At 45.2% G+C, this 26,165-nt stretch overlaps 1 protein-coding gene across 2 annotated transcripts in view; it reads left to right on the plus strand.

Moving 5' to 3' along the window:
- Positions 1–15,985: 15,985 nt before the first annotated feature.
- LOC140191241 (adenylate kinase isoenzyme 5-like) overlaps positions 15,986–26,165 on the plus strand; it is a 136,984-nt gene continuing 126,804 nt past the window's right edge. For both annotated transcript variants that reach the window (XM_072248448.1, XM_072248450.1), the window contains exon 1: positions 15,986–16,616. In XM_072248448.1, coding sequence (XP_072104549.1) covers positions 16,557–16,616 — 60 coding nt within the window. In that variant the 5' untranslated portion in view covers positions 15,986–16,556. The remainder of the gene's footprint in view (positions 16,617–26,165) is intronic.

A 26,165-nucleotide genomic window follows, 5' to 3' on the forward strand; every position in this document is an offset into this window, starting at 1 on the left:
GGTGAGGAAAATTGACGGCAGTCTCGTGTGCAGACAGTGATTTGTGGAAACAGTATTCTAATACTACTCACGATCGAACCTGTAACAAACACAACTTGTATTCTAGCATCAGTTTATTCAGTTTTTCTGCTGGCTGTTCACTAACTTTCAATGACAAATCCAATTTTGTGAATGACCCGCATGCCCTTGATATGGTTCCCACTGTTAACCTGGCTCATCTGCTGTCTGAAGAGGTTGTATGTTATTTTTTGCTCGTTTCAGTTTTCGGCTGGGAATGTCCACACAGTAGCAGCAGGTCCCTGTACCGCATCTCCGAGACAGCACAGAAGCAGGCCCCTGTGTCCACCATCAAACCACTTTGATGAGCACTTTCACTCTGTCTGAGACAAGCAGGGTTTCCCGGTGGCCAACCATTTAATTCCAATCTCCATTTCCTATCCAACATCTTGATCCATGGCCCCCTCTACGGCTACGATGAGGACACTGTCAGGTTGGATGAGCAACACCTCATATTCCGTCTGAGTGGCCTCCAACCTGATGGTGTGAACATCGATTTCTCTAACTTCCAGTAACTTCTCTCTTCTTCTATTCTCCACTCTGGCTACCCTCTTACCTCTTTTTCTCCTCACCTGCTCATCATCTCCACCTAGGCTCCTCCAACTTCCATGGTCCACTCACCACTCCTATCTGAATCCTTCTTCTTTAACCCTTTATCTTTTCCACCTTTCACCTCCCAGCTTCTCACTTCCCCCACCCACCGACCTTCCCCCCTCACCTGTCCACACTTATCACTTTCTAGCTATTAATCTGCCCCTTCCTCCCACCTTCTTATTCTGTCTTCTTCTCCCTTCCTTTCTAGGAACAGGTGAAGGGTCTCAGCCTGAAACGTTGACTGTTCATTCATTTCCACAGATGCTGCCTGACCTGCTGAGCTCCTCCAGAATTTTGTGTCTGTTACTCTAGACTTCCAGATCTGCCTAATATCTAGTGTTTATGCATTTATATTCATCCAATCGTATTCTTCCAATGTTCCCATTAAATTCCCCTGTAATAACACTACTAGAGCCTATTGCTGTAGTTAATTAGCCTACCAAGCCACGGGCCTTTGGGAAGAGGGAGGAAATCTGACACCTGGGAGAAACCACGTGGTCACAGGGAGAATGTGCAAACTCCACATAGACAGCACCGTAGATCAGAATTGAAGCTGGGTTGCTGGAACTGTGAAGCAGTGGCTCTACCAACTGCTTTAAAATATTAGATCGAGCATGTAAGATGGGGATGAGGCAGTTCTTCTTCCTCTGAAATTAGGAACCTCTCTTCCTCAGAAGGTGATAGAAGCTGAGTCCAGGAGCATTCCTGGGGCAAAGGTAGTTAGATTCTGAATATGAAAGTGGTAAGAGGCTGCTACAGGTAAGCAGGAACGTGGAGTTACAATCAGATCGTTTACAACAGCAGAGAAAACTCATGCAGCCAAGTGGTCAACTCCTGCTCTTAATTTGTTTGTCCATACATACACAAGATCACCAGACGAAGCAGGAGTATCCACAGCCTGGCTTACCCTTCAGTATGATCATGGGGTAGGGATTTCCAGAGATTCACCTTGCAGTTTCACTGCAGCCCCATTTTAAATCTCCAGCCCTTTATAGTGTAAGTGAGTCTCCTTGTTTGTGACAGCAACTTGTGAAAACATCCACCTATCTCCCCTTTAGGACTTTAAATGCTTTAATATTAAACCTTAAATGTTTGAACAAGATCACCTCACTCCTTATTCTTCTAATCTCCAATGAGATTGTAATCAATCAATCACTCAACATTCATGCTCACGGTGAAAATTACATGCCAGTCCTTTAAGTAGCCTAGCCTAAAGGAAGGAACAGAGAAGGCTGGCTTCTTTTCCAGAACTTTTCAAACCACTGCAGAAAATAAAGTACTTTTCTAGTTACTAATTGTTATAATGTTGACAACGCAATCACCAATATGCATACAGGAAGATCCCACAAACTGTGATGTGATGTTAACAAGATAATCAATGTTAGTAATGTTGGAACATTTCTTATGAGGTCATGTGAAGTTTTTCCTTTCATAAGAAGGTACGTTCCTATTATAAGATAGGCTTTTTTCCCAACTGCCTTGTGTTGATCTAATATTGGCCTCCAATGCAACACTGAGCTCAGCAACCTAGTGGGATCTTCTAGACAAAATCTGCAGGTGCTAGAAATCAACGTAATACACACAACATGCCAGAGTAACTCAGCAGGCCAGGCGGCATCCATGGAAAAGAGTGAACGGTTGATGTTTTGGGTTGAGACAATCTCCTAACCCTTGTATCGGTAGGCAACAACTGTTACTGGTGACCCAAGCACCAGTAGATCACTTCATTGGTGGGAGATCTGGTTAGGAGCAAGAATATGAAGAGCCAAGTATATTGTCTGGATCTGCTACCATTCTGTCCATTGTCTGTACCTACCCAAGTACAGCCACCAGACAGTATTATAGAGTCAAAGCCCCGAGACTCTGAGGCTTACTGTCTGCCTCAGAACAGTTAGACTGATTTTAGAGTAGTTCAAAAAGTTGGCACAACATTGTGGACAGAAGGATCTTTAATGTTCTACGTTCTATAATTGCAGCCAGGGTAGATGCCCACAGGAAGTTCCCTCTGGCCTGATGAATTCAGTACTGGGGGCACTGGCCCAGAGTGAGGGCATTCTTTTAGGACTGATATAAGAAAAATCCTAATGCAGGATATTGTCTTTGGAACTCTCTGTGGCTGTAGAGTCATTGACTGCAATAAGAATGGGATTGACAAGCTAGGAGGATGCACAGGGTTGGGTGGATGAGAGAAGTGATAAGCCATGACTTTGTTGAAAGGTAGGGAAGGTCTGAGTAGCCTCCAGTTCCTATTCCTATTCCTTATACAGTATCCTAGCAAAACTTGGTCAGATCAGTTCTTAAGGTATCCCAGTGTACAAATAGGAAAAGAAAGATATTTCAATCAGTGAGTGATGCCCAGTTTTGGGATTTGTTTAATATTGTCACATATACAGAGATACAGTGTTTTCCATATTGTTCATACAGATCAAATCATTACACAGGGTGTTGAGGTAGAACAAGGGTAAAACAACACGATGGTAGACACTGTGCTTGAGCCTGGCGGTACGAGCTTTCAGGGTTTTCCATTTTCTGCCTGATGGGAGAGGGGAGAAGTGAGAAAGCCTGGGGTTGGTGCAGTCTATGTTTAAGCTGCCTGCTCGAAGTAGAGAGAGTCCCTGGAGGGGTAAGTTCCCGTGAAGTTCTGAGCTGTGCTCACAACTCTCTGCACGTTCTTGCGGTCACATCCAGAGCAGTTGCCGCACCCGGCGGTGATGGATCCCAATAGCAAGCGTTCTACAGCACATCAGTGAAAACTGGCAAGGGTCGTTGGGGACACACCAAATTTCTTCAGCCTCTTGAGGAAGTAGAGGTGTTGGTGAGCTTTTCTGGCTGTGACGTCTACGTGATTTCCTAAATTTGTTTGAAATTTTGTACATTTTCTAACCAACTTGACATTGAAGGTACTTCAATGAAACAGGCCACTCAGCCCATTGTGTCTGTGCTGACCCTGCCAATCTAACTAATCCCTTCTGTTTGCACAAGGTCCCTTTCCTGTTAATATGGCTGCGTTTCTGTTTGCATAACCTCCTCTTGCTGCATGTTCCAGGCACCCTGTAACTCTCTGTGTAAGAAAAAAACCTTACCCCATAAATCTCCTATAAACTTTCCCCCTCTCACCTTAAAGCTACACACCCTAGTATTTGACATTTCTATCTAGGGAAAAAGATTCTGATGGTTCCTTAGTAATTCCTATTCCTGGGAGTTGTAACCTGGGTGAGGATTAGTGATTAGTCTCAGAACCATGGCTCATTTATACTGGGGCTTGTTCTTACATGAAACTTGCTGGTTGAGTCCTTCAGTGGGAGGTAGCTGGCGGGTGTCCTGGACTACCACAGCTCGAGAAGAAACGGATCTGAGGGTGGGGATAACTGATTCAGAACAATAATATACGGATAATCCAAAGCAACACACACCCACGATGTTTGGGGAACTCAGCAGGCCAGGCAGTATCTATGGAGGGAAATTAACTGACACCATTTTGGGCCGAGAACCTTCATCAGGTTGACTGTTTATTCCTCTTCATAGATGCTGCCTGACCTTCTGAGTTCCTCCAGCATTTTATGTGTGTTGCTCAAGATTTCCAGCATCTGCCCAACCTCGTGCTTTGTGGATAATCCAAAGGTCAGATCTGGATTAAAGGCACACTAGATTTCCGTATTATTTCTGGCCCTCACACCAGCACAGGACTGGGTCTCTGCTCCAATCCTTCCACTCCTCCGTCTCCAGTACCACGCGCCAGGTGGAAGCAAACACCACAATATCAATCTCACACCCTCCGCATGAAACAGGCAAATTTTCCTTCAGTGTGGGAAGTGAAGGCAATGAGGGAACGTCATTGAAGTGGGACGGCCACGATGGGCTGAATGGCTTTCACTTGTGGCAAGAGGCTATTGGTCCTTTTGTGCTAGTCCCTGTTCTTTCCCTGTAGTCCTGAAAAACTTTTCTGGGTAGTTTCAGAATCCTTTTTGAAGGTTCCTCTCATACCTGCCCCTCTTGTACTTTCAAGCAGTGAATTCCAGTCACTTGCCAAGCTGAAGATTCTCCCCCGTCGTTGTCAGCTTCACCATCTTCTGGTTACTGACTCTTTTGCACTGGAACCATTTCTACCCAATCTTTCTTTATATATCAGAAACCTTTGGCCTGAGGCTCAAACAGTCAAGCTTCCAGCTAGCAATGGATGGGCAATGGATGCCCCACCGTCAAATGAGACCACAATGAAGCCTTTCAAAGTCAGGTTACCTGCTGGCATTGACTGAGTTCAGTTTATCAGCCACTGGTCATTAGGGGAACAGACGTGGAGAGGGTCAGTGGCTCTAAATTCCTCGGTGTCAGCATATCAGAGGATCTGCCCTGGGACCAGCATGTTAATACCATCAAAAACAGGGCACAACAGCGTTTATTTAGCAGTTTGCATAGATTCAGAATGTCACCAGAAACTTCAACAAATTTCTTCCGGATGCACGGTGGAGAGTATCGTGACTGGTTGCACCGCAGCCTGACATGAAAACACCAAAGCCCAGGGATGGAAAGGTCTACAGAAAGTGGTGGATACGGTACTATCACAGTCAAAGCCCTCCCCATCACTGAGTACATTGACGTGGAGTGCTGCCACAGCAAAGCAGCATCCATCACAATAACCCCCAGCACCCGGACCATGCTCTCCCTCACTACCATTGGGCAGGAGATGCAGGAGCCTTAGGATGCGCACCACAAGGTTCAGGAACAGTTATTACCCTACAACCATCAGACCTCTGAACCAGGGTGGATAACATCACTCACCATTACTCTGAACGGATTCTGCGACCTACAGATTCATTTCCAACGGCTCTTTACAACTCGTGCTCTCGGTAATTTTATTTGCACAGTTTGACTTACACCTTAGTTTGTCAGGTTTGTCTGTCTATGTATAGTTTTCTGTAAAATTCTACTGAATTACTTTTTTCCTGTACATGCCTCCAAGAAAATGAATCTCAAGATAGCATATGGTGACATATACAGTATGTACTTTGATAACACATTTACTTTGAACTTGGAACTTTGAATGGAATAAAGCTGGAATTTAACCTGGCAAAATGTGAAGTGTTGCGCATTGGAAGGTCAAATGTAAAGTGACAGTGCACTGTTAAGGGAAGGACCCTCAACGGTGTTGATGGATCTTCTGGTCCAGGTTCATAGCTCCCTGGAAAGTGATTACACAAGTTGATAGGGTGGTTAAGAAGACATATGGCATACTTGCCTTTCTTGGTTGAGGCACTGAGTTCAAGAGTTGGGAAGTTACTGTAAGTTGCAGCTTTATGAAACTCAGTGGCAACACTGAGCGTCATAGGAAGTCATTCCTGCCTGTGGCCATCAAACTTTACAACTCCTCCCTTGGAGGGTCAGACACCCTGAGCCAATAGGCTGGTCCTGGACTTATTTCCTGGTATAATTTACATATTACTATTAATTATTCATGGTTTTATTACTATTTAATTATTTATGGTGCAACTGTAACGAAAACCAATTTTCCCCAGGGATCAATAAAGTATGACTATGACTATCTAGAATACTGCATCCAGTTCTGCTTGCCCCATTAGAGGAAGGATGACGAGGCGTTGGAGAGAGTGTAGAAGAGGTGTATCGGGATGCTCTCTGGGTTAGAGGGCATGTGCTATAAAACAAGAGGCTGGACAAACTTCTGGAGCGGCGGAGGCTGATAGGTTTATGAGATTATGAGAGGCATAGATAGAGTAAACAGACAGTGTCTTTTCCCCAGGGTTGAAGTCTCTAATGCCAGAAGGAATTCATTGAATGTGAGGGAGAGTAAGTGAGGGGCATTTTGTTTTTACACAGAGATTGGTGGGAGCCTGGAATGCACTGCTTGGGGTGGTGGTAGAGGCAGAAACATTAGAGACTTTTGAGGGACATTTAGATAGTCACATGAATGTGAGGGTGATGGGAGGATGTGGACATTGTGTTAGTTTAGTTAGCCATTTGATTATTAAGTTAATTGGTTTGGGCTAAAGAGCCTGTTCCTGTGCAGTACTTTTCATTGTTCTATGTTCTAAAGCTGGCTGTAGTTATGAACTTGACAAACTACGGGTTGCCTTCACCCTGTGAGAAGCACAGGGAACTTGGAATTGAGTAATTATGGTTTAGCAATCTCTGATGGTGCTGGTCCCTTTTCAAAAGTTCTTTCCACCAAATAAAGGTTTATCAACTACTATCAATTATCATCTGGGAAAACAAAATAATTAGTGTTTCAGGTGCAGGACCCTCCAATCACCTACCTTGCTAATTTCACCAGCATTTTAAAGTTCTTATTTCAGATTTCCATTATTTTGCATTTTTGTTTTACATTTTCTATTATTTATGATATTGTCTATATTGAATGAGCTGCCAGAGGAAATGGTTAAGGCAGGTGCATTAACAACATTTAAAGGAGACTTACAAGTACATGGATAGGAAAGTTTTAGAGGGATTTGGGCCAACCACGGGGCAAATGGGACTGGCCTAGATGAGAACTTTGGTCAGCAGGGACCTGTTAGGAGGAAGGGATTGCTTCTATGCTCTTTGACTCCATGACTCTGTAATTCTAAGTTCTTCTGTCTGAAGTACGAGCTGCGGTGGGAAGTGTCAGTAAATGAAACCTGACACAAGGAGGCTTCTGCCATCTGCATAAGTCTGAGTATGTAACAGATATGACTGAGTTCAAGGCATTCTTTCTGCCAACACACTCACAATGCTGGAGGACCTCAGCAAGTCAGGTAGCATCTATGGTGGGAAATAAACAGTTGATGTTTTGGGCTAAAACCCTTCATCGAGACTGACTGAACCCTTAGCCAGTCCTGATGAAAGGTCTCTGCCCGAAACATTCACTGTTTATTCCTCTCCATAGATGCTGCCTGACTTGCTGAATTCCTCCAGCATTTTGTGTGCTTTGCTCAAGATTTTCTTTGTTTTGTGGCTATCTGGAGAAGGAAGATCTCAGTGTTGTATACTGCATACGTACTTTGATAATAAACAAACCTTTGATCTGCAGAATTGCTTGTGTTTATTCTTTGTGCCACATGACATTGTAGATGCTGTTTAAAGCCAGCAGAGGGCACCAAAAGCTCACTTTTCTCCTGATGTCCGATTGCTCGGAGAGATGTGAACACCCTCCAGGGGCCAGTTCCTTGTTGTAATGACTCTTTCCCAAGGTTTGGCTCTGGTAATGAGGGAGCTGTACAACAACGGATCCTCAATTTCCGTACTTACAGACCCCAGTCAGTTTGGATTATCACACCATTGAGCATATCTACGTGAAGCACTGCTGCAAGAAAGCACCAACAAGGACCCCGCCACCTAGTCCATGCTCTCTTCTTGGTGTTGCCATCAGGAAGGTGGTGGAGGAAACTCAGGACCCACAGCACCAGGTTTAGGAACAGTTATTACCTCCCTGGCTCTTGAACCTGAGGGGATAATTTCACTCAAACTCACTCACCCCATCACTGAACTGTTCCCACGACCTATGGACTCACACTCAAGGACCCTACGTCTCACATTCTCAAGATTTATCGTTCTGCCATTACATCGTGGCTGATTTATTATCTCTCTCAACCCCATTCTCCTGTCTTCTCCCCGTAACCTGTGATGTCCTTACTAATTAACTACCTGTCAACCTCCACTTTAAATATGCCCAATCACTTGGCTGCTACAGCTGCCTCGGACTGAAGAAATCCCTCCTCAGTGGTTATGCTTCATTAGGAGTTTGAGGAGATTTGGCGTGTCACCAAAGGCTCTAGCAAGTTTCTACAGATGTACAGTGGAAAGCATCCTGACTGGCTGAATCACAGGATGCTGTGGAGGTGCAACTACACAGCATCCAAAGAAGGCACAGCCAGCCCCATTACCAATACAAGCTTTGGCACCATCTTCAAAAGGCAAAATTCATCAATAAAGACCCCCACATTTTAATTCCACGTCCCATTCCCATTCTGACATGTCTATCCACGGTCTCCTCTACTGTCAAGATGAAGCCACACTCAGGTTGGAGGAACAACACCTTATATTCCGTCTGGGTAGCCTCCAACCTGATGGCATGAACATTGACTTCTCAAACTTCCGCTAATGCCCCACTTCCCCCTCGTACCCTATCCGTTATTTATTTTTATACACACATTCTTTCTCTCTCTCTCCTTTTTCTCCCTCTGTCCCTCTGACTATACCCCTTGCCCATCCTCTGGGTCCCCCTCCCCTTGTCTTTCTCCCTGGGCCTCCTGTCCCATGATCCTCTCATATCCCTTTGCCAATCACCTGTCCAGCTCTTGGCTCCATCCCTCCCCCTCCTGTCTTCTCCTATCATTTTGGATCTCCCCCTCCCCCTCCCACTTTCAAATCTCTTACTAGCCCTTCCTTCAGTTAGCCCTGACGAAGGGTCTCAGCCCGAAACGTCGACTGTACCTCTTCCTAGAGATGCTGCCTGGCCTGCTGTGTTCACCAGCAACTTTTATGTCCCTCATGTTTAGGGAATGCTTGCTTGTCATTACTGCCACTGGGGAGGAGACACAGGAGCCTGAAGATTTACATTCAAGGATCCAGGAACCACATCTCCCCCTCCGCCATCAGATTTATGCCTTGCCCATGAACACCACCTCACTATTCCTCTTCAGACTGTTCATTTATTCATCGTAATTTGTAGTGATTTTTATGTCTTGCACTATACTGCCCCTACAAATCAACAATTTTCCTGATATATGTCAGTGATTAAACCTGATCCTGATTCTTATAGTCTAAAATTAAATCTGATTGCAGCTGAACATTTTCTACCTGTGGAAATCATGGTTACTACATTATCGGGGGTTTATAATAACATTCTGACTGGCTGCATCACCACCTGGTACGGTGAGGGTGACGCACAAGATCGAAGTAATTTGCAGAAACGCGTAAAACCAGTCAGCTCCTTCATGGGTATTAAATCTCCGTAGTACCCAAGACATCTTCAAGTAGCGGCGCCTCAGGAAGTTGGCGTCCATCATTGATGGCCCCCATCACCTAGGACATGCCCTCTTCTCATTGCTACCATCGGGAAGGAGGTACTCCAATGTCAAAAGTTCGTGGAAATAGGGATTCACTCCTCAAGTTGTTGGCAATGGATCAGTCCAACAACCGAGACTGATTTGATTTTTTTGATGAAAAAGGAACGCAAACAATATGGAATATTGGTGCACAAACCACTACTGCCCGTAAGGAGTTTGTACGTTCTCCCCGTGACCGCGTGGGTTTCCTCTGGGTGCTTCAGTTTCCTCCCACAGGCCAAAGATGTATCGGTTGATAGGTTAATTGGTCATTGTAAGTTGTCCTGTGATTGGGCTAGGATTAAACTGAGTGATTGAAGGGAAGAGTGGCTCGAGGGGTTGGAAGGGCCATCTCAATCAATCAATCCATCAGTCAATCAATAAATAGATAGCCAATTGATAGTTCAGAGGAGCCACCAGTGAACTATAGCACGGGCTTCAGAAACCAAATATCCTTTATGCTTCAATGGAGATGATAAACAGTCGAGACCCTTTACTTTCTTGTGTTTGTGGATCTGTTTGTGTCTTCTTGGTTCATGGTGTTTTCCAGAAGATCACACATTTGTGTTATAAAATCAGAACTGTTTGAGCCTTATATTTAAATCTACATTATCTTGGCAATGTCAGCCACTGCACGTACATATGCCAAAGTGAGTGTGTTGGTGTTTATATTTGTCTTTGAGCTGTGTGGATTACGCTTGTATGTGTGTGATTTTGGAGTGTGTGCATATGGAGTTTACTTGTTGGTCGAAGGGAAGGGAATGGAAGGGAGTTGGAGGGCTCCCAGGTCGGTGAACAACTGTCCTCTGCATCTGTGAACAGAAACTGAATTAGTACTGTGCCCTGTGGCTAACTAGTAAATAACAAACACAAGAGATTCTGCAGATGCCTGCTACTTATTTGAAGCAGAGACTGCGAAGTGGATCAGAAACAAGTCTACCAGTTGGAAATATTTTCAAAAGCCACTGGACCTAAAGTATAGCAGAACCAAACAGATCATTAAAATGTGCTTGGTGATGTTTATGGAGGGGGTGGGCGAGTGCAGAATGTTGGCCCAGAAACTCGCCACTCATTGAATGGACCTTTAAGATCCTCCCAAAACGTATTCTTTATCTCAAGACTGACTATAGCTGCAGTTAACATTGGTCAGAAAATGGCGACACCATGGGCTTTGATACAGTGACTAGCTGGTCACCAGAGGTTAGCTGAATGCTGTTACAGCTCGGGCCTTCCGGCGTTCCCTGTAAGGAGTCTGTCTGTCCTCCCCGTGGAATGCGTGAATTTTCCTCGGGTTTCCTCCCACAGTCCAAAGCCCTATCAGGTAGGTCCACTGGTCGTTGTAAATTGTCCTGTGATTAGGTTAAGGTTAATCGGGGTGCTTGAAGGTCTGGAAGGGCCTACTCGGGACTTATAAATAATAAAAGGCATCCGTTAGTCTTGCGAGACCATGGATCTTCGCCTGGAAAGTCTTCACTCTCCAGGGCACAGGTCTGGCCAAGGTTGTATTGAAGACCAGCAGTTGCCCATCCTGCAAGTCTCCCCTCTCCACAACACTGATGTTGTCCAAGGGAAGGGCATTAGGACCCATACAGCTTGGCACCAGTGTTGTCACAGAGCAATGTACGGTTAAGTGCCTTGCTCAAGGACACAACACATGTTGCCTCGGCTGGGGCTCGAACTCACGACCTTCAGGTAGCTAGTCCAATGCCTTAACCACTTGGCCACATGCTTGGGTCTACCACCAAATAGATAGATAGATAGTGCTATTTGTTGTCTCAGAGCTGTTAAAACTCCCTCTGCTTCCAAATGAGAGAGGGTAGGAATCAGGATGAGAGAACAGAGAGAAACACAGAGGCAGAAATTTTCCATTTGCCCATCAGTGACAAAAGTGTTTAAAAGACAGAATCCACTTAACTCACATCTAAGCGAGAGCTGCCTACCTCTGCTCAGACGATGGGAATTCAAGACTCACGATTCAGATCTTGACAGATTCACCCTGACGGAATTTACAAATCACCGCCCAGAAATCTGAGATACGGAATACATGATTTAGATTCAGATTCAAATTCGGATTTGGAATCAGAACCAGATGTGTGGATGGAAATTACAATGGACATTTACAAAATGGAGAAGATAACAGCATCTGTTAATCATAAGTTGGAACAATTTTATTCATACTGGGAAAAATGGTTTAACTACATAACACCTCATAGGCCTGATTTTATTCTCACAAGTCAATGAATATGTTGTAAAAAAAATCACTCCCTACTCTGTACTTAGTTTTCTTCTTTCAATTGTTCTTTCTTTCCTCTCCTTTCCATAAGTGTATACCTCAGATAAGTATTATGTGGAGATTTGTGACAAATATGATTATATGATATATATGTACAGTATCAGAAATACATCTTGTGGAAATGATTGTTTGATGATGAAATGCAGTAAAAAATAAATTACAAAAAAAGGAATCAGAACCAGTATTATTATCACTGATATATGCCACAAAATCTGTTGTTTTGTGGGAGCAGTACAGAGAACTGCATAAATAATTGTTATAAATTACCCAAAAAAAATGCAAAAGAGAAATAGTGACAAAGTGTTCATGGGTCGAAAAATCGCTCAGGAATCAATTGCAGGTGGGAAAAAGCTGCTCCTAACAAGTTTTGTTTGGCCTCTCAGGTCCCTGTATCTCCTCTCTGTTAGTAATAATGAGAAGAAGGCATGCACTGCCATTTGAAATCGTCCTTGATGGTGAAGAGGGTTGTGTACATGATGGGGCTGGCAGAGATTACAGCCCACTACAGCCTCGCTCTACTCTGTGTGTTTGCCATACCAGCCGGTGATGTAACTGGTCAGAATGTTCTCCACCGTACTAGATGTACCAAAGCTTCTCAAACTCCTAATGAAGTATAGTTACAGGCATGATTGCAATGATATGTTGGGCCCAGGATAGACTGAGGTGTTGGGACCAAGGATAGACTGAGATATTGATGCCCAGGATAGACTGAGAAGTTGGGACCCAGAATAGACTGAGATGTTGGTGCAACACACACAAAATGCTGGAGGAACTCAGCAGGCCAGCCAGCATCTAGGAAAAGAGTACAGTCGATGTTTTGGGCCGAAACATCAACTGTGCTCTTTTCCTAGATGCTACCTGGCCTGCTGAGTTCCTCCAGCATTTTGTGTGTGTTGCTCGGATTTCCAGCATCTGCAGGTTTTCTCTTGTTTGAGATGTTGATGCCCAGGATAGATTGAGATGTTGATGCCCAGGATAGATTGAGATGCTGGGGCCCAGTATAGATTGAGATGTTGATGCCAGGATAGATTGAGATATTGATGCCCAGGATAGATTGAGATGTTGGGGCCCAGTATAGATTGAGATGTTGATGCCCAGGATAGATTGAGATGTTGATGCCCAGGATAGATTGAGATGTTGGGGCCCAGGATAGATTGAGTTGATGCCCAGGATAGATTGAGATGTTGGGGCCCAGTATAGATTGAGATGTTGATGCCAGGATAGATTGAGATGTTGATGCCCAGGATAGATTGAGATGTTGATGCCCAGGATAGATTGAGATGTTGGGACCCAGTATAGATTGAGATATTGGGGCTCCGGATAGATTGAGATGTTGATGTCCGGGATAGATTGAAAAGTTGATGTCCAGGATAGATTGAGATGTTGGGGCCCAGGATAGATTGAGATGTTGATGCCCAGGATAGATTGAGATGTTGATGCCTGGGATAGATTGAGATGATGATGCCTGGGATAGATTGAAAAGTTGATGCCCAGTATAGATTGAGATGTTGGGGCCCAGGATAGATTGAGATGTTGATGCCAGGATAGATTGAGATGTTGATGCCCAGGATAGATTGAGATGTTGATGCCCAGGATAGATTGAGATGTTGGGACCCAGTATAGATTGAGATATTGGGGCTCCAGATAGATTGAGATGTTGATGTCCGGGATAGATTGAAAAGTTGATGTCCAGGATAGATTGAGATGTTGGGGCCCAGGATAGATTGAGATGTTGATGCCCAGGATAGATTGAGATGTTGATGCCTGGGATAGATTGAAAAGTTGATGCCCAGTATAGATTGAGATGTTGGGGCCCAGGATAGGTTGAGATGTTGGGGCCCAGGATAGGTTGAGATGTTGGGGCCCAGGATAGATTGAGATGTTGGGGCCCAGGAATTTGAAGCTGCTCACCCTTTCCACCACTGACCCCTCACTGATGACTGGTGTGTGTTCTCCCGACCCCTCCTTCCTGAAGTCCACGAACAATTCCTTGCTCTTGCTGACATTGATTGTGAGGTTGTTGCTGTGATGTCACTCAAGGAACCAATCTGTCTTATTCCTGTACACCTCCTCGTCATCATCTGAGGTTCTGCCTGCAACAGTGTTGAATTAGCTTATCATCATACACGCCAAGGTGCAATGAAATTCCTTGGTTGCATAGAGGTCACAGAATGAACAGTATCTGCCTCAACTACATCCTCTGGCGATACATTTCATACGTATATGCACCACCCCCCCCGCATGACGAAGTTGCCTCTCAGGTCCCTTTTAAATCTAGTCCCTATCACCTTAGACAAGATGAGACCACCCTCAGAGTGGAGGGTCGGCACCTTATATTCTGTCTGGTGACCCTCCAACCTGGCGGCATGAAGATCGATTTCTCCTTCCAGTGAACAAATTTCAGCCCCAACCCCCTTCCTCTATTCCCTACTGAACTTCCACTTCTTCTCATTTGCCTATTACTTTGCCCCCTGGGTTCCCGCCTCCTTCCCTTTCTCCCATTGTCCACTCTCCTCTCCTACCAGACTCCTTCCTCTCCAGGCCTTTGACCTTTCTCACCCGCCTGGCTTCAACTATCACCTTCCAGCTATCCCCCTCCCCCTCTCCCCACTTTTTTATTCTGGCATCTTTCCCCTTCTTTCTCAGTCCTGAAGAGGGATTGTGGCCCAAAACATCAACTGTTTATTCATTTCCATGCTTTCTAGTTTTTGGTTTCGTTTCCCCGAGGAAAAAACGGCATTTACTTACCCTGTCTCCTCCCTCGCGATTTATTCGTCTCTATAAGGTTACCCCTCAGTCACCTACGCTCCACGGAATGAAGTCTGAGCCTGCTCACCCTCCCCCGATAACTTAGGCCTTTGACTCCTGACAACATTCCTGTAAGCACAAGAAACTCTGCAGGCAGCGCACACAAAATGCTGGAGGAACTCAGCAGGCCAGGCAGCATCTATGGAAAAGAGTACAGTCGATGTTTCAGGCCGAGACCCTTCTGGCAGGACTGGATTCTGCAGACGCTGGAAATCCAGAGCAACACACACAAAATGCTGGATGATCTCAACAGGTCAGGCAGCATCGATGGAGGGGAATGAACAGACGACATTTCAGGCCGAGGCCCTTTATCAGAGCTGGGAAGGACGGGGGCCGAATGATTTGATGCTCCACTGCGTAGTATCTCCGAGGTATGTCTACCCTGCAGAGTATGTCTATCCTGGCCGGGAGTTAAATGAGACCCTCTTTCAGTGGCCCCCACCCACCCCCCGCGTGATCTCTGCTGCTCTCCAGCTTTTCGTCCATGTGCACAGTCAGACTTACTAACCTCACCCCCGCTCCCCCACCCATCCACCTTCCCTCTCACCTGGTCTGGCCTGCCGCCTGGAGGGCCTCAGCCAGGAACAACAATGGAACACCCTTGTAAATCTTTGCACCCTTTCCAGTTTAGTGACGGACGGGCCAAAGCCACGATACTCCAGCTGTGGCCTCACCAAAGTCTCACAATGCCCCAGCAGCGGAAAAAGCAGGAGAGTTAGAGTGAAACAGGACTCAAAACGAGGAGAAAAACAGCGAGACTAAGAGCCACAAGCAAAATGCTGCCGGAGCTCGGCAGGTCAGGCGAAAAACATTCAACGTTTTAGGCTGAGACCTTTCATCAGGACTTAGAGAAGAGGAGTAGGATAGGGGAGGAACTTAAGTCGGACCATGAGCATTGTACAGAAGTGATTGATATCTGTGAGAAGAGGAAGACTGTTTCTGTCTCCACTGTGTCTTAGCTATATTTAAAATTAAAGATCAATGCTGGAAAAAATTCACCACAAATGTAATTTAGTAACAGAGACAGTGGTTCATATCACAATTCAATCTAATGCCTCCTGCACTAGGGATGGGGCTGGATTGTATCTCCTCCTGGGTTACATGACATTACCTAGGCAACAACTTACAGTGAAACTAAATAAATATATAAATAAGAGATCCCTCTCTCTCTCTCTCTCTCTCTGTAGAACATGCAGTTGGATATGGCAGTGACAGATTGCACACGGAGTGGGTGAGAGAGACTGAGAAGAAAGGAAGGAAAGATTGGTGGAAGGAGAGGACAGAAAGAGAGCGTGTGGCAGCGAGTGAGGTAGAGTAGGAGAGAAACAGAGCAGGGAAAAAAGAAACGGGAAGAGAAATAGATGAGAAATAAAGTGAGTGAGAGAGAGAAAGAACGAAAGAGACTGAGGTAGAGAATATGTGAGACAGTGAGGGAGACAGAGACAGAGGCAGAACAACAGAGAGAGGACAGACAGAGACAGGGAGAGAAGAAGAGACAGAGAGAGGAGAGAGAAAGAGAGAGAGAGAGCGAGACTGAGAGAGGGAGAGAGAGAGAGGAGAGAGAGAGGGAGAGAGAGGGAGAGAGAGGGAGGGACAGAGAGAGATAGAGAGAGAGAGAGCGAGAGAGAGAGGAGAGAGAGAGAGGAGAGAGAGAGGAGAGAGAGAGGGAGAGAGAGAGAGGAGAGAGGGAGAGACCACAAGCAGCAACCTCAGCACCAGGAAATTCTAGAGCTTTGGAAGCAGCATCCGGCTGCAATTCTGTCACGATGAGCGGCAGTGAAGCTAAAGACTACATTTCTAAAAGGGAAATACCTCTCCTGTTCGAGGTAAGGATTCAAAAAATATAATTTTCCTAAACAAAAATTTGGAGAATAATAGCTTGCTTATGCTCTCTGTTAAAGGTTGTTAAACATGAGTGAAAACATGGATCAGTGATGCCGGAATGTTTCTTTCTGGTCTGGGTTGGTGGTTTGATGGAGGGATATAACCTGTTTAGCTGTTTCACCAATACTTAGGAGATGCCAGAGATGTTCAGGTGTGATTTCCCATCCCACTTTCCTATTGTCCCACACTTTGATCCCCCGCCTGCCTCCTACGTCTCCTCTCGTCCGGAAGACTTTGCCCTTCCCTCTCACTCACTACCTGGGTAATCCTGTGCCCCGTTTGCCCCGATTGTGCCACTAACTTGCCTGCACCCCATCCAGACACAGACACAAAGCTGTCCTTTTCAGGAGACCTGGCCCTCTGTATCGGGGTGTGTGTGGTGGGTGGTGGTGGCGTGTGGAATGTGAACTGTATAGCATTTCTGACTGGGAGCCCGTGCACTCTGGATCACAAGCTGGTGTGAAAGAGCAGAGTCTGGGACACACAGACGTCAGGCATGGTGTCAAAACTCTGAGTGTGAGAGCTTGTCTCTGAGTGACATGCATGCAGGTGTGTGCGTGTGGTGTTTGAGCATGTATGTGTATGTGTGAGTGTTATGTACTGTATATGTGAGTGTATGTATCTGTGTGTGGCTGTGTGTATGGATGTGCATATGTTATATGTATGATAGTATGTGTGCGTGCATTTGTACTTCTGTATGTGTATTAGTGCACGCGTGTGAGTATATGTGGGTGTATAAGTGTATATGTATAATTGAGAGTGTACGTGTGTGTGTGTGAGTGAGTCTGCACGTATGTTTGTGTGCATGCGTGATTGTGTGTGTGTGAATCTGCATGTGTGATTGTGTGTGTGTGTGTGTGTGTGTGTGTGTGTGTGTGAATCTGTGCATGTATGTTTTGTGTGGCTGTCTGATTGTGTGTGTGTGTGTGTGTGTGTGTGTGTGTGTGTGTGTGTGTGTGTGTGTGTGTGTTTGACGGCGTATAGCAAAAATCTTTTTTTGGATTTTGCCCTATCTGGCCAGAAAACCGTCTCAGATGGTGGGACAAGTTGAAGGGGGTGTGCAAGGACAGGGCTGGAGATTCCTCGTCAGTAAAACCAAGGCGTCATCTGGCAAAACAGGAGGTCTAATATAGCTCCGCGTCTCTGGCTGACTGGCTGTCCGGCACAGACAGACAGAGATGACCACTTCTCTGCGATATGCTTCTGAAGAATAATTACGGTTCAGCTGCTGTAATGTGTAGGCAGCTCTGTGTGTGCTATTGATTGACTCTTATATGGAATACGGCTGCTACATGTGATATGCTCAGCTCAGAATAAAAGATGAATAGAACGACAGAGACAAAACAGGTTCTGCAGTTGCTGGGTATCTTGAGCAACATGGAGGAGCTCAGGAGGTCGAGCAGCATCTATGGAGGGAAATCTCTGGAGATGCTGCCTGTCCTGCTGAGTTCCTCCAGCATTTTATGTGTGCTGAAATAGAATCAACCATGGTGCATCCAAACCGTCTGTACTTGCAGCAGACCTTAAGGTGTGTGGGCATTGCTAGAAACGCCAGCATTTATCGCACATCCCCAATTGCCACTTCTCAGTAACCAGCTGGGCCACTTTGGCAGGCAGCTATGAGAGACAAGTCCCGGGTCACATGCAGGCCGACCAGGCTGGTAAACTTCCTGCCCTCAAGAGTATTAGGGAACCCGGAGTACTTTTAATGCCAATCTGTGTTGATTTCATCGTCTGCATTTACTACTAACAGCTTATAATTCAGGATTTATTTAATTAATGGGGTTTAAATTCCCCAGCAATGGAACTGCGATGTGAAATAAAGCAAAACATGAATCTGCTACAAAAAGTTCCAGCTCTTAAACCCTCACATTTGGTTTGAATGTTGAGCAACACACACAGAGAAAGTGTTGGAGGAATCCAGCAGGTCAGGTAGCATCAGTTCCGATGAAAGGTCTCGGCCCAAGACATCAATCGTTTATTTCTTCAGTAGATGCTGACTGACTTGCTGAGTTCCTCCACCGTTTCTGGGTGTGTTGACCAAGGTTAACAACATTTGCAGAATCTCTTAAGGATCTTGGTGTTTGGATCAGGTTCGGTAGTTTGTTGGGTAAGATCACTTTTTCACGTCGCCGCCTCTGGCCAAACTGTCAGGAGTCTCTCTGATTCAGATTCAGCAAGTTTCATATCTCCAGTCTCTGCTTCTGAACATGTCCAGAGGAAAAATTGCTTTGCAGCCAAGTTTGTGGATGATACGACGATAGATGGAGGGGGAGATAGTGTAGAGGAAACAGAGAGTTTGCAGAAGGACCTGGACAGAGCAGGAGAATGGGCACGGAAGTAGCAGATGGAACACAGTGCATGGTCACGCACCTTGGTTAAAGGAATAAAGGCATAGACCATTTTCTAAATAGGGAGCTAATTTTAGAAATCAGCGATGCAAAGGGACCTTGGAGTCTTATTGCAGGATTCCCCAAGGGTTCACTTGAAGGCTGAGTTGGAGGTAAGGAAGGCAAATGCAGTGTTAGCATTCATTTCAAGGGAACTGGAATATAAAAGCAAATATGCAATGCAGAGGGGTTATAAGACTTTGGTCAGACTGCGTTTGAGGACTGTGAGCAGCGTAGGGCCCCTTATCTGAGAAAGAATGCGCAAACATTGCAGAGGGTCCAGAGGAGCTTTACAAGATTGATTCCAGGAATGATGCCTCGAAGAGGTGGCATCTACCATTAAAGACCCTCATCAGCCAGGGCATGCCCTCTTCTCATTGCTACCATCAGGGAGGAGGTACAGAAGCCTGAAGGCACACACTCAATGATTCAGGAACAGCTTCTTCCCCTCTGCCATCCAATTTCTAAATGTATGTTGAACCCATGAGCACTACCTCACTACTTTTTAAATCTTTATTTTTGCACTGCTTATTTAATAAATCAATATACTTACTGTAATTCGTGTTTTTTCTATTATTATGCTTTGCATTGTACTTCTGTTGCAAAGACAACAAATTTCACAACATTACGCAGGTGATATTAAAGCTGATTCTGATTCTGATGAAAGAGTTAGGTTATGAGAAGTGTTTGATGGCCGCTGGGCATTGTACTTGCTTGAACTTAGAAGAATGAGGAGGGATCTCATTGAAACCTACCGAATAGTCAAAGGCCTAGATAGAGTGGATAGGCATAGAAACATAGAAAACCTACAGCATAACACAGGCCCTTCGGCCCACAAAGTTGTGCCGAACATGTCCCTACCTTAGAAATTACTAGGCTTACCCATAGCCCTCTATTCTTCTAAGCTCCATTTACCTATTGAAAAGTCTCTTAAAAGACCCTATCGTATCCGCCTCCACCACCATCGCCGGCAGCCCATTCCACACACTCATCACTCACTGAGTAAAAGACTTACCCCTGACATCTCCTCTGCACCTACTCCCCAGCACCTTAAACCTGTGTCCTCTTGTGGCAACCATTTCAGCCCTGGGAAAAAGCCTCTGACTATCCACACGATCAATGCCTCTCATCATCTTATACACCTCTATCAGGTCACCTCTCATCCTCCGTCGCTCCAAGGAGAAAAGGCCAAGTTCACTCAATCTGTTTTCATAATGCATGCTCCCCAATCCAGGCAACATCCTTGAAAATCTCCTCTGCACCCTTTCTATGGCTTCTACATCCTTCCTGTAGTGAGGTGACCGGAACTGAGCACAGTACTCCAAGTGGGGTCTGACCAGGGTCCTATATAGCTGCAATATTACCTCTTAGCTCCTAAATTCAATTCCACGATTGATGAAGGCCAATACACTGTATGCTTTCTTAACCACAGAGTCAACCTGCACAGCTGCTTTGAGCGTCCTATGGACTCGGACCCCAAGATCCCTCTGATCCTCCACACTGCCAAAAGTCTTACCATTAATACTACATTCTGCCATCATACTTGACCTACCAAAATGAACCACTTCACACTTATCTGGGTTGAACTCCATCTGCCACTTCTCAGCCCAGTTTTGCATCCTATCAATGTCCCGCTGTAACCTCTGACAGCCCTCCACACTATCCACAACACCTCCAACCTTAGTGTCATCAGCAAACTTACTAACCCATCCCTCCACTTCCTCATCCAGGTCATTTATAAAAATCATGAAGAGTAAGGGTCCCAGAACACTTACCCTGAGGCACACCACTGGTCACTGACCTCCATGCAGAATATAACCCGTCTACAACCACTCTTTGCCTTCTGTGGGCAAGCAAGTTCTGGATCCACAAAGCAATGTCCCCTTGGATCCCATGCCTCCTTACTTTCTCAATAAGACTTGCATGGGGTACCTGATCAAATGCCTTGCTGATACCCATATATACTACACCTACTAATCTTCCTTCATCAATGTATTTAGTCACATCCTCAAAAAATTCACTCAGGCTTGTAAGGCACGACCTGCATTTGACAAAGCCATGCTGACTATTCCTAATCATATTATGCCTCTCCAGATATTTATAAATCCTGCCTCTCAGGATCTCAGGGGAGTTAGTTGGAGAGTCTTGGACCAGAGTGCACAGACTTGGAATTGAGGGATGTCTCTTTAGAACAGAGATGAGGAGGAACATCTTTATTAAGAGAGTGATGAATCTGTGAAATTCATCGCTGTGGAGGTCAAGTCAATGGGTTAATTTAAAGCAAGGGCTGTTGATGAGGAAGGACATCAAAGATTACAGGGGGACGACCTGAGAACGGGATTGAGAGGGAAATAGGTCAGCCATGATGGAATAGCAGAGCAGACTCAATGGGCCAGCTAATTCTGCTCTGCAACTTCTGGCCTTACGGCTTCAGGCTGTTTCAGGAACCCAGTTACAGTTTCAAGTGTACTCGGCTCCATTGGCACCTGTTAAATATCGCACATCTACTGTCAGTGGTGCACATGCTGTGCATAATCTACTCAGTTTAGAATAGGAGCTGTAACAGAATGATTCTCCAGAGCAGGGACCAGACAACGTAGCCACTGTAACCCTCCCTGAGCTACAGCAGAGAACTCTTCACTGAGAGCAGGATGTGGCAGGGCTAAGGGTCCATGTTAGAGCACTCTTCACTGGGAACAGGATTCCATGGCAACACAAACACAGCAAATTAGCAAAAGTTATCATTACCAAGAGCCATGAATTAGGTATCTTCTGAAACTCATAGTAATTAGCCTGCGAGGGTAGAGGACGATGTGTCAGGGAATTGTGACTTGCTAAGTAAGCTGGAGCTTCCTTCGAGGGCTGCAGCCCAGTAATTGACCTTAATGGAGTTACTCTGCTGGTAAGGGGCAGTGGGGCGCTGAGGGAACTGGTCACAGTCATAACCCGTCAAAGGAAGGTGTCAATTATCGCTGAATGTCAGGCACAAGGATTGTCTCACACTTACAGGGGTAATTATACATGTCATCTGGTAAAAGCCTTTCTAAAGCCAGTGGGAAATTGTTAGCATCAGTGACTGACAGCGATTATGGCCGATTTAGACTATAAGACCATAAGGAATAGGAGCAGAATTAGGCCATTTGGCCTTTAGAGTCTGTTCTGTCATTCCACCATAGCTGATTTATTTTCCATCTCAAACCCATTCTCTTGACTTCTCCCTGTAACCTTTGACAACCCTAATAATCAAGAGCCTATCAGCCTCTGCCTTAAATATAACCAATGACCTGGCCTCCACAATGAATTCCACAGATTCGCCACCCTCTGGCCAAAGATAATCCTCCTCACCTCCATTCTAATGGGATTTCTTTCTATTCTGAGGTTGTAACCTCTGGTCCTAGACTCCCCCCACTATAGGAAACATCCTCTCCACATCTCCTTTCTCTCAGTATTGGACAGGTCTCCCTGAGTATCGCAGAGAGGGCACTCGATGTCCTACGCAGAATGAAGACCACCAACCTGATCGTCCTCTAGGCCCGCTGCACCTCTTAACCTCTGAAATAGCCCAGCTACTTAGCTCTTGGAAATGAGGGATATGTGATAAATGCTGGTCTTCCCAGTGACACCCACACCACCTGAATGAATTGAAGACTGCGGCAAACATAGCCACAGTCAAACTTCTCCAAGTTCATTCACTCATGTAGTGCTTTCTACGTTGAAGATCGCCAGACAGTCAGACTTCTACCAGGTTTCCTTGGCAACACCCAAGCATCATAAACTTTGCCACAAACTGTATTTTGACTAGTGGTCTAGGGGTAGGAAATGGAAGGGTGCAACTTCTCAAGCTGTCCCTCCCAGCACCTGCCCAGACTGTATGTGGGCATGGGGAGGCATTGTGGTGCCCAACGAGGTGACATGGCGCACACCTTAGGCAAATGAGTTCCCTGAAAGAAGAGGCAAAACAGGATGAGACTGGTAAGCACGGGGGCGGAGGTGTGGCATGGAGAGATCTTAGTGTCATGGAGAAATAACAGCATAGAAATAGGCCTTTTGGCCCATCTAGTCCATGCTAAACTGTTGCTCTGCCTGGTCTCATTGGCTCAAACCTGGACTTCAGCCTTCACTGTCTCTCCCAACCACGTACTTACCCAAACTTCTCTTAAATGTTGCGATTGAACCCATATCCACCACTTCTGTTGACAGCTCGTTCCACACTCTCACCTCCATCAAAGTGAAGAAGTTCCCCTTAAATATTTCACCTTTCGCTCTTAACCTATAACCTCTAGTTCTAGTCTCACACAACCTCGCGGAAAAAAACCCGCTTGTATTTTCCCTATCTATACCCTCTCATAATTATATCTCTCTCTCTCAAAGGTCCCCTCATGTACCATGCTTCAGGAAGAAAAGTCCCAACTTGTTCAGTCTTTCCCGACACTGTCACTCAGGTTAAGGTTCACCAGATTGGACAGAAAGATTGATGAGTTCTTGTACACAAGTTACTGAAGGGCAACACACAGGCAAAAGAAATAGAAAACAAATGGCACATTCGCCTTAATTCAGAGAGGATTTAGATACCTATTGCAATCACATAGCTCTTTAGTGAGGCCACTCCTGGAAAGTTGGTCTTCCTGCTTTTAGATTTAATTTACTTAGGGGGATTTGAGTAAAGATTCACTGGATTGGTTCCATTTGGAGTTTGCAAGTCCCAGATGGTGGTGGGGTTGGGGGTATGCTGTTTTAGGGGAGGTTCTGTAAACTGGGACTGAATTCTCTTGAATTTAGAATGAGAGGAGATCGCATCAGAACCCCTCCTCCAACATAAAGGACATGACAGGTTAGGTGAAGGGGGGGGGGGCGTTTCCCACCAGCTGAGGAATCCAGAACCAGGGGCACAGTTTGAGAATATGGAGGTTGTTAAAGCTTAAAGCTTCAAAGTGCATTCATTATCGACAAATGTATAAATTATACAACCCTGAAATTTGTTTGCTTACAAGCAGCCACAAAGCAAGGAACCAGAAAGAACCCAAATTAAAAAAAAATAAAGACCAACCCCCCCCCCAGTGCCCACAGAGAAAGAGACAATAAAGGCAACAAAACAAGTCATGTAAAAAACTAGAAGTGAACAACAACAGCAGCATTCTGAAGCAAATGGAGTCCTTAGATCTAAGTCCCTGGAACAGCTCAGAGCAGGCCCAAAGCCTCATCATATTAGCGGGGCAAGTCGCCGCAAAGTTTGCCGACACGAAGCACAGCAGCCAGGGGCAGTCTTACAGCCTAGCGTCGTGGAGAGAGAAGCCCCCATACTATCTGGGCTGGCATTTAAATTGTCTGAACCTCGCAACAGGAACCAGGCCTCATCACGGCGAGTCGCGCCGGCCTAGATTTCACTGCTGGAGAAGCCGTTCTCAACCTCGCCAAATCGGCTCGGCACTTAGTTAGCTGTTTAGGATTGAGAATAGGAGAATTTTTTTATTCAGAGGAAGGCTGATTATATCCGTCTTGGAGGACTGTGAAAACTGACTCAGATTCTGGGGAAGTATCAGGGATTGGAAAGCTACCATCATCACACCTCTATCCAAAAAGAGGAGGGGGCGAGGCAAGGCTAAAAGCAGATAAATATAGACTGATGAGCCAAACGCCCACTGTTAAAATCTTTTATTGTGGAACCAACATTCGAAAAATCATAATCTAATCTAGCAGAATCATGAAGGGAAAATTGTTTTTCGCATACTTATTAGAATCAGAATCAGGTTTAACATCACTGGCAGATGTCGTGAAACTTGTTAACCGGCAAAAGTACAATGCAATACATAATAATAAAACTGTAAATTACAGTAAAAAGTGTATATTTTTTTAAGTTAAATTAAATAAGTAATTCAAAAAGAGGGAAAAAAAATGTCGTGAGGTGTTATCCATGGGTTCAATGTCCATTTGGAAATCTGATGGCAGAGGGGAAGAAGCTGTTCCTGAGACGTTTTGTTTAGTGTATACAAAGAAAACCAGGGAAGGGTGCATGGATTTCCGAAGGTCTTCAGCAAGGTTCCTCATAAAAAGTTCCATCATGAGATAAAGAGCCTATGGTATTGGAAAGATAGAAGTCTGGCTAACAAACTGAGAACAACGGGTCAGGATGAGAGGGTCAGTTTTGAATTGGCAACCAGTGCGGTGCCGTAAAGGTCAATACTGAGGCTTCAACCGTTTACAACACGTAGCGACATGGACCAAGAGGTGAACGTACTGAGTGGTACAGATGTAGGAGAGAAGATAAGCTGCTGGGAGCCTTTGAAGAGTTTACAGATATTTATAGGCAAGGTGAGTGGCCAAATGGAGTAGATGTGAAATTGTTCACTTCAGAAGGAAAAGCAATAGAACAGAGCACTACATAGAGAACATTTGCAAAAAGCTGAAATGCAAATAAACAGGGTGGGTTCCTTATACCTAAACCATAAGAAACTAGCACACAAGTGCAGAGAGTAAGGGAAGGTTCATGGAAGATTGACTGTGATTCCAAGTGGTGTTGGAGTATAAACGTAGCAAAGTCTCATTGCAACTTTACGAGGCAGCAGTGAGATACATGTGGAGTCCCGTAAACAATTCTGGTCCACCTGTTTTCCAGGAAGGAGCCAGTGCAAGGGGCAGGTCACCAGAATGATACCAACATGGAGGAATTGTCCTTCAAGGAAAGTTAAATAGACTGAGGCTCTGCTCAGTGGAGTTCAGAAGAATGAGACACAACTCTGTTCAAACACACAAGGTTTTTAGGGGAACAGTCAGGATTAATGCTGAGGTGATTTGGAAGGTAGAATCATGGTGGCTGAATGTGGGCTACCATTTGAAATGGAGAAGACATAAAGTTTCTTCTCTTAAGGCCATTGTAACACTTTGCCACAGATAGCTGAAGGGTACAGAGCTATGTGTCCATCTAATGCAGAACTGGATGGAATCCTAATCCAAAAGGGAATCAAGAATTATTGGAAAAGGCTGGAAAAATGGCTTGAGGAATTTCAGGTCAGCTATGCTGTACTCGATATTGGAGTAAGCTTGAGGGGCTGAATGTAGTCTCTTGCTCCCGGGTTTGTGGTCTCAAGACCAGGGATCGACAAG

The sequence above is a fragment of the Mobula birostris genome, chromosome 32 (assembly GCF_030028105.1).
Source record: "Mobula birostris isolate sMobBir1 chromosome 32, sMobBir1.hap1, whole genome shotgun sequence".
NCBI lineage: Eukaryota > Metazoa > Chordata > Chondrichthyes > Myliobatiformes > Myliobatidae > Mobula > Mobula birostris.